Raw genomic sequence first — 9,710 nt, 5'->3', positions numbered from 1 at the left:
ATTAATTTATTATAAAACCAAGAAACAAGATACTCTAAGAGCTCCCTTTTTTGAGTTACCAACCATGTGAGACGGTTTTCGATATATATCACGTATCCCTCTTTTCATAACCTCCCCTCGAGGTACATCACACATGGCACTGCGTTCTCGGGTAGATTTCATTTCTTGCATAAATTTGTACTTCTTCAACCTGCCATATCATGCGTTAGATAACTATGCTGTGATAATTTTCCATCAGAAAAAAAGCAAATGGGACACACGTTCATGTTTATATTATTTCATTCCATGCCAATCAAAAGCCTTCTTTAAATTGAACATTTTTTTGGATTGAATTGGAATTATTAATTTGGCTATCGGGGGTTATCCTCGAAAGTAAGATTCGACTTCACGGACTTTTTTATAGAACTTTGGAGCTCCAGGAAATTGTACTTGATCGTTTTCCTCTATCCCTTATAGTTTACCAGGCCTTAAAGCCTGAAATAAACGGCATGATTTACTTGTTTTAATCAAAAATCGATCATTTTCGTCCTCTTTTCATTAGTGAGTTTTGAGTATGGAAACCCTCAGTTATATCGAGAACGGATCGTACGATATTTATAGATTTTGTTTTGCAAGGATCTTGTGATATGGCCAATGTTATGGTGGTATATTTACATCGTTGTTAGATCTTATTTTTTCGAGTAATACTGAACTTTTTAGTTTCAATTGGCATGTATATTATCTGTCCTTAAAAATCCTCCATAATGTACCCTATACCCTATACCTAAATGCCATAATTTTGGAGTTAAAATTAACCTTCGCCGAAATTTAAATAGTACATTTCTATGACTATGATCGCATAAAATTGGATAATCTTCAAATTTGTACTTCAAACTTCGGCGGAGTTAATGTAAATGTAACTATAAGTCTTTAATTATAGAATATATGAACTATGAAACACTACATGAAAAATACTCATTTCAAAAGTCGCAAAATATTCAGGGTGATTCATAACAAGTTGATTATTAGTACCGAAAAAGGAAAAACCTGACCACAATGTTAATATACCAAAAACTATTGAAATCGTACGATCTGTTTTTGAGATAGTGAGGATACTCAGATATTGCCACATCGCATCTATTCAGTAGATCAGAGTTATATTTGAGGGGTTCAGAGCTGAAGTGAACCAAGTCCATGCAGCCTAGTTTTGAGATTAATGGCTTAGAAGTTGTTTATCACCAATTAATTCAAAAGTGACTTCTTTATTTATTATTATTCTTATGTAAGCATATGCTTACATTCTAACGTTTTAAAATCTAAAGAAGTCACTTTAATTAATTGGTGATAAACAACTTCTAAGCCATTCATCTCAAAACTAGGCTGCATGGACTTGGTTCACTTCAACCCTGAACCCCTCATGTCTGCGAAGATCATAGTGGTCTCACTTTTTGTCAAGTGACTTACAAATTTTTCTGATATGGTTTTAAAAAACATAAATAGCTCAGGTATTTCCCATTTGTGTGTATTTAAACATTAAATTTCGATAGAGAATACGTAACGAAGAATAAAAGGTGAGCAGCTCATTCAAAATTTTAATTGTAATAGTTATTGATAGTAAGGGAAGACGTTTGGATGTTATAAAGGAAATTGATTATATGGTTCAATGGTGAAACGGTGTTGGAAATTGGAGTCGTGTTATTATTCGGAAACCAAGTTGTACTGTTTGCAGTAATCCCAGATTCATTGGCGGTCTGTGGTGAAGAAGCAGTCCATATTGGCATTGTAGACCAAGGTCGAGTAGTACGCTCTGTCATAGGCCTCTGTTGTGTCGTTGTAGGCCAAGTTCGAGTAGTATCTTCTGTTGTAGGCCCTTGTGTCGTTGTAGGCCAACTTCCAGTATCATCCTCTGTGGTTAGCCATTTTGTTGTTGTAGGCCAACTTCCAGTATCATCCTCTGTCGTAGACCATTTTTTCGTTGTAGGCCGAGATCGCTTCGTACTCTTTGTCCAACTCCATGTTGTCGTTGTAGGCCGAGGTCGCTTTGTTCCCTTTGTTGTAGGTCGTCGCGTCGTAAAAAAAGTAGGCCTTGGTGTAGTGAGTGGAGACTCACTTGTTTCAACAGAATCAACAGGCGGTTCATAGTGCCTCGGGTAAAGAGTATCCTCCAGATTGCCAACAATTGAGTCCTCATCTATTGGGCGTTTGCTCATCGATATACTCGAAACAGCTTCTTCTGTACGGCCTGAAATATTTGTATGTCGAAATAAGGAAAAAAAAATTTCAAATCATTATTAAATCAATAACCAAACCGGAAAAACTGATTACAGGATTTGCATCAACGATTAGTATTTTACTTTTGTCAGATCAATAATTTCAGCTAGGTGAAGATAATATATTATACACTACGCAAAAAAATTAACGCACATTATGGAAATTTCAAATTTATTCTACAACATTCTACAAGGTGTTTTCAATGATAATTATTTTTATCAGAATTATGCATGCATATGTTATCCACTTTCAACGGTTTTCTTCAATACAGATGTTTTTTTTCCAGCAGGAATAAAAAAGATGATATTGTCAGATTTTGAATGTATTGGCTCCAATCTAAAATCCGTTGTTCTCGATCAATTCTAGTGATCAATAGTTTTTCTTTCGTTTGATTTTCTACCCTCGATCGCTATGCAACGCGAGTCACGCAATTTGACCCAAGAGAAATATGCCCAAGCGGTAGTTTTGCGAGAAGAAGAAGAATTGCAGAAAGGTTTGGAGTTTCCCATACAAGTGTGTCCAGCATGTTGCAGCGATTCAGGGAGACAGATATGAATGTCCGAAGACCAGGACAGGGTAGACCACGGGTAACAACTGCCATTCAAGAACGTTACTTGAGAGTTTCTCCGTTGAGACAACGGTTTGCAACGGCTCGCCTCCTTCAAATTCAGCTTGAGCAAACTCATGAGATGCAAATTAGCACTCAGACAATAAGAAATCGCCTCAGAGAATATGATTTAAGGCTTCGTGTCGCGGCAAGAGGCCCAGCTCTTACCCCAGCCCATCGAAGGGCGCGTTTGGATTTTGCGAGAGAGCATATCCATTGAGAAGAGGCCGATTGGGAAAGAGTTCTCTTCACAGATGAGTCTGGATTCTGCCTCTACCATTGTGATCGACGTTCCCTTGTATTCAGACGTCCACATGAAAGATATGCTCAGTGCAATTTCCTGAATACTACTGGTTTCGGGGGAGGATCGATTATGGTATGGGGTGGAATATCTTTGACTGCTCGCACAGACCTAGTGGTCGTTGATAATGGAGCTATGAATGCTGATAAGTATATAAGGAACATTCTTGAAGAGTATGTAGTGCCATTTGCCCCATACATTGGTGAAAATTTCATTTTTATGGACGATAATGCCAGACCCCATCGTGCGCGCATCGTTCAGGAGTATCTTGAAGAGGTTGAAGTCTTTCGAATGGAATGACCAGCAAGAAGTCCATATCTCAATCCGATTGAGCAGGTTTGGGACAACCTCGATAGAAGGCTGAGAAGTTCAGAAAATCATCCAGCTACTCTTAATGACTTAGAAATCCAACTCGGAGAAATCTGGGAAGGATTAGATCAGAACATTTTAAGATCACTCATTTTGAGTATGAACCGTCGTTACCGAGCTGTAATTAACACAAGGGGTGGAAATACCAAGTATTAAATCACTTATCAGCATTTCCGTATTTTGAAAATTGTTCATTTCTCTTCTTTCACATAAGGTTCGGTGAAATCCTGAATTTTTCTTCCATTTAATGTGTCTTGTTTCGTTCAAAACCTTCCCGAGAGAACATAAAAAATAAGTTTTAAAGTCAATGTAGAGTTAACTTTCATTAAAATTGAGATTTTCAGAATGTGCGTTAATTTTTTTGCGCAGTGTATATTATAGCCTATGGACCTATGGTGATAGGTTGAGTGTAGACTGTTGTGATACAAAACTCATCGTTAGTGAAGAATAATTAAGTTTTTTCGGTTCGATTATGTATTTTCATCAAATTTCAGTAAGCTACATCAGTTCATCAAATCAATAAGGTCTCACTCAATACTCAATACGTAAAAACGATGGCTGCCAAATCGTTTGATGATAGATATAATAGTTGAAAAAATATCTGCTTAATTTTACAACTGTATGGACAGCATAATTAACACATATTGGCGGAGAAAAATCCCAAAGAAATATATAAATATAAAGATGAAACTGTTTCATATATTATATTATTCTTACCTGTGGTATCATGAAAATTTGTGAATATTAGGAATATAATTAAAATCATTTTTCTTCGATATAAGCAATAATTCAGTAAGTGATCTATCCATTCATATTGTGTTCCAACACTGATGTTATCTACAAATCCTTGCAATCAGAAGTTATTGATGCTCAAAACGTGAAGTGCCACCATAAACTGACGAATAAACTGTCGAAAAAAGGGTTCCAGTGGCCATATTTTTTATTGCATATTAATTTAACTTAATACTCAATAAAAAGTGTCACTGATTGGAAAATCGATTTCTGGGTCTACTTTTGAAGGTGTTCATTGATCTCAACTTCCTACAGAGACCAATTTATCACTACTTTTACACTTGCATCTCAAAACAGATTGTATAATTTCCACAAAACTGAGTTTTTGAACTACGACACGTGTTTCGCTATCACAATTGCATCTTCAGGTGGGTGATGGTGAAACTTAAAGTCAAAATACGCATCTCGATTCGAAAACTATGTCCAAGATTTGGTTCGGGATGATATAAAAGTTTTTGAGAAATTGCTCTCATACTTTGTCGAATGGACCATTGACCTACACTCACCTGAAGACGCTATTGTGATACCGAAACACGTGTCGCGGTTTGAAAACTCGTTTTTGTGAAAATCGTTTAATATATAGGGTGCAAAATATAAAGGTCTTTATATGCTTTTAATCTACCCCAAGATCATAATTCTATCGTCAGGAATTCATTGTTCGCTTCGAAAAGTTTCATCCCTTAAATCTAATTTCCTATAGAATAATGTCTACCAATAATACTTCTCGGAACAGAACTGCTCTCCAAACGTCCGAGGGACATAAAAATAAAGAGGATCAAATAAAACATGGCATTTTGTCAACGGGGATGTCTCGAAAACGAAAAGTTTAAGTTGAATTGTCGGCTTGGGAGGAAAGAGTCCCGAATCGATCAAGGGATAATCTCAGTAAGCTCTGAGTTATATGTTTACAGTACGCTGGTCAAGACAGCTGGGATTTCGTGGATTTCGTTAACGGTCAGTGTCGTTTTGTTTCATTCGAGTCAAAAAGACGGATGGGGCACTTACCAGACGTGACTGAGGCCAGTCCTACAATAATTCAGAAACGTCCAAAAAGTGACATTCGAATATATTGCTTGTCGGTTTCATTTATTTCGCTTTTTCGTGGCTGCAAATGCCGGAAAAGATGGAAAACGACTAGGTAGAGAAAAAACTTCAAATGAGCATTGTATTGTACTAATTTTTTAACCTTGATATCCTTCGAGGAGTTGTCCACGTATTAAATATTTTTAAAGATGAAATTCGTTATTAGTTATTCAAATGTCCCTTGAAATTCAATTTTAAATTGATTTTGTTCCAGAGATTGGGAATGAAAAACCTAAAAAGTTTCAGAAAATTCAAATATCCCATCACGAATAAAATCCTTTTTAGTTATTTTATGTTTTCATATGAAATCTTCTTGATTTCGATCAATACATTATTTTAATTACTAAAAGCATTTTGTCTAAGCTAGAACAATGTGGACCGTGACAATGTTCTTGAATTTTTGTGCAACATCCAACTAAAATAACCAGATATACAAAGACACTTTCATACACATTTTTTCAGCAGGCTCTGGCACTCTGAAGCAATTTTAATATTTTTCTTAGAAACCTGAAACTTACAGAACAGGAATTGAGCAAGACGCCATATTAGAGGGGGGCAATCAGAAAAAAAGATTATGTATGTACACCCATAAGTGCTACAGAAAGCCAGCTCTAAAATTTACAATTTCTTGACAACTTTTCCTCACATAATCTTTGTTACCATCTGTGAGCTCTTCCTCTTAATTAATTAATAATTAGAAATTGTTCACCAGATAATACGAGGATGTATTGATATCTAGTTAGCCTAGACCAGTTCCATGCATAAAAATGATATTGCGTTACCATAGCAACGAACAATAACTCATTAGAAGTATCAGTATCAGTGTGAAGTTTGAGGTCAAAAAAGTGAACCAGAGTTACGCAATGAATTAAAAGGAAGAAGATGTCAATCGAAATTGTGAAAATCGAAAAATTGGAATATCGGGCCATCATCAAGTAATGAAAAATTGGACTTCAAGCTTCAAAAGAGGTGAATTTTCCATTGAAGATGATTACCGATCGGGAAGACCAGTTTCTGTGTTAGTCCCCGAAAATATCGATGCAGTTCATGACATGATTTTATCAGACCGTCGAATTGGGATGAAACGGATATCTGAAGCACTGAATATTTCATACAAATGCGTTCATCTCTATTGTTCGTATCAATTTGGTCATGAGACAAATTGCTGCAAAATGTATCCCCAAATGTTTGAATGTTGACCATAAGCGTGCAAGGGTAGAAGCATCGCGTTCGATCTGTGCTCGATTTGAAAACGATGTAGACTTCTTAAACCGAATTGTTACTATGGATGAGACTTGGGTACATTTTTACGATCCAGAAACAGAGCAACAAATGGTGCAATGGCGACACTCTGGTTCTCCAAGACCTAAGAAGTTTCGTGTCCAAAAATCTGCTGGAAAAGTTCTTGCTTCAGTTTTTTGGGATTGCCATGGAGTAATCATATTTGATTTTTGGATAAGGGTAGAACAATAACCGGAGATAACTATTCGATAATACTGACCACTCTACGGAAAACAATTAAAGAGAAAAGACGCGGAAAGCTATCCAAAGGTGTTTTGTTTTTGCAGGACAACGCCTCTGCACACAAATCTCATGTTGCCATGCAAAAAATTCGTGATTCAGGGTTTGATTTACTGGAACACCCCCCCTAATCACCAGATTTGGCTCCATCTGACTATCATCTCTTTCCTCAACTGAAAAAAAGTTTAAAAGGTTGTAAATTTTCTTTCAACGAGGAGGTAATAAAAGCTGTGGAGGTCTGGTTTGCAGAGCAAGAAGAAACATTTTTGTTGAAAGGTCTAGAGACGTTGCAGGTTCGCTGTAATAAATGTATCCAATTAAGAGGAGAATATGTTGAGTAATAAAATATTTTGACATTAAAATTTTGTTTGGTTCTATAGTAGGCTAAGAATTTTTCAATATATTGCAATAAGATGTAGAGATAATAAAATAATAGGAAAAGTAGCACGAATAAAAAAATTACTTTTTTCCATGGTATTGCAATATACCATCTGGGTTGTATAAATTGTCTCAAGTGGATTTTTGATTTCATCATTTACTTTATTTATGATCTGAAGTATCTACCTCATATGCAAAATTTAAAAGGATGACTACGGTAAATCATTCCGTTCAGATAATGAATTCATAGTAAACAGAGCAACACATCAACTGGAACTAACTTGGTAATTTGCATCGAATTAACAGTAATTCGGAACACCAAGTTGGTGGCGTTGATAGCTTAATTTGGCGAGAATTAGGGGCCAGAGAATTAAGTGTAAACCACACGTCACAGATAAAGCGGTCCCACAGGTCTTAGTAAAGCTCCCTGAGCCAAATACGAAGCGTATGTCGTTTAGTGGATACAGTTCCGAAATCTTTCAGGAATCCTCTACGTCGTTTCCGAATGTGGCAAGGGAACATTATTTCCTGTTACTAGATGAGCAGGTCTGGATTAGAAGGGAAAAGGCATGAAACCAAAACTATGTTCTGAGCTTCACCTTTAATAATAATAATAATAATAAGTACTTTATTTCCTACAGGTTAAAACCCCCAATTACAGGAAATCACAATGAGAAAAAAACTTTGATACAATTATGATACACTGGTATGGTGTACAATGTTTAGACATGAAAAGTAAAACAAAAATAAAATATCCGAAACAAATCCCTACAAAGAAAGCAAACAGCGGTACGAATTATAGGCCCTCACTATGGACCGAGGAGAATCGTGGAAAATGTCAAGTACACTGGCGAACAAATTGACAAGTCCACATGCATATTTAATAGGTGATCTCAAGCTCGCATTTGTTCTCCCCGCTTCACAGTAAAAAACCATTTCATTCCTAGAACCCAAACGGGGAACCAGAAACGGCAAACAAGACAATAGCCCGGAACAATCGATCTTATGATTGACAATTTTGTAAATGAACAATAATGCACATATGTTCACCCTATTCACAGTAGAATCAGCACAGTATTTTGAAAGTAAAACACCATGATCACAACCTATGGGAGGATACACACCTTCCTGCCTCCACATCAGAAACTTATAGAACCTTCTCTGCACCGACTCAACGCTCTTCCTATGACAGTCATATATAGGTCTCCAAACTATGTTACAGTATTCCAATCTACTACGTATTAAACTATTGAAAAGGGCTATCAATGTGCTCGAATTGTGAAAGCATTTAGTATTCCGGACTATGAATCCATAAGTTCTATTGGAGGCAAGTAACAATTGATTAATATGCGGTACAAAAGAGCAACCACTATCACACAAAATTCCCAGATCCCTTATTTCAGTCACCCGAGACAGTATTGTGCCACGGATATTATAATTGAAATTTACAACTTTATTCTTCCTGGTGTATGTCATAACATTACATTTAGATATTAAGGTTCAATCTATTACCTTTGCACCATGTCGAGAGGCTGTCAAGTGCCGCCTGCAGCCTGAGACAATCAAGGGTATTGTGTATTCTAAGAAAAATCTTCAAATCATCTGCGAACAATAATACTGCCACATCAATAAAGTCCACTACATCATTTATAAATAGTTATGTTAGAACTTCCGAGCAAAAGTTATTAACAGATCCTTCAGATTTTTGGTCATTTGTGCAGGAAAGCAAGGGTCATTCCCGAATACCCGGTGTAGTAAGTGATAATAATAGAATATTAAATAAGCCGCAGGACATTGTGGACTCGTTTGCTCAGCACTTCAGTAGTGTTTTTTATACGCCTTATGACACATATCAGCTGGAAAATTTTGAGGATGATGCTGGTCTACCAATCAGTATTGCTAAGAAGCATCAAAAAAATTGTCAAATAAACGAACTGCTGGGCTTGATGGGGTTCCTAGTTTTGTGGTGAAGGATTGCATAGGGGTGCTGTCTGCCCCTCTGGCGCATATTTTTAATCTTTCTGCGTCCATGGGAGTATATCCGTCAGTTTGGAAACGGTCGAAAATTATACCAGTTTTTAAAAAAGGTGATAAATCGAATGTTTTAGGTTATCGTCCAATTTCCATATTGTCAAATTTTTCGAAGATTTATGAGATCATCCTCCACAAGTGTATTTTTTCCTCGGTCCGTAATAAAATCACAGTTAACCAACACGGTTTCATGCCAAAAAGGTCCACTAAAACCAATCTTGTATCTTTTTTCGAAGAAGTGCTGAAATCATTAGATGAATCCGGTCAGGTAGATGTTATATATACCGACTTTCAAAAAGCCTTCGATAAGATTGATCATAAAATTTTAGTCAATAAATTGAAAAATAAATTTGGTTTCGGCCCAAAACTGATCGATTT

General features: G+C 36.4%; 1 protein-coding gene across 1 annotated transcript; it reads right to left on the bottom strand.

Annotated features, from left to right (window-relative positions):
- Positions 1-1,558: 1,558 nt before the first annotated feature.
- Positions 1,559-4,442, bottom strand: LOC123315537 (salivary glue protein Sgs-3-like). Its single transcript, XM_044901264.1, has 2 exons — positions 4,245-4,442; positions 1,559-2,221 (listed from the first exon to the last, which is right to left on the bottom strand). The coding sequence occupies exons 1-2, from the start codon at positions 4,291-4,293 to the stop codon at positions 1,572-1,574; spliced, it is 699 nt and encodes a 232-aa protein (XP_044757199.1). The 5' UTR covers positions 4,294-4,442; the 3' UTR covers positions 1,559-1,571.
- Positions 4,443-9,710: the final 5,268 nt, after the last annotated feature.

The sequence above is a fragment of the Coccinella septempunctata genome, chromosome 6 (assembly GCF_907165205.1).
Source record: "Coccinella septempunctata chromosome 6, icCocSept1.1, whole genome shotgun sequence".
Taxonomy (NCBI): Eukaryota; Metazoa; Arthropoda; class Insecta; order Coleoptera; family Coccinellidae; genus Coccinella; species Coccinella septempunctata.
Note: the sequence above shows the minus strand (reverse complement) of the source record. Positions and strands in the feature narration are given on the sequence as shown.

Excerpts from the sequence above, each read along its gene's own strand:
- LOC123315537 (XM_044901264.1), bottom strand. The coding sequence starts at position 4,293 with ATGATTTTAATTATATTCCTAATATTCACAAATTTTCATGATACCACA. Across the intron at positions 2,222-4,244 it reads AAATTTTCATGATACCACAG|GCCGTACAGAAGAAGCTGTT; the intron begins GTAAGAATAATA and ends CAAATATTTCAG.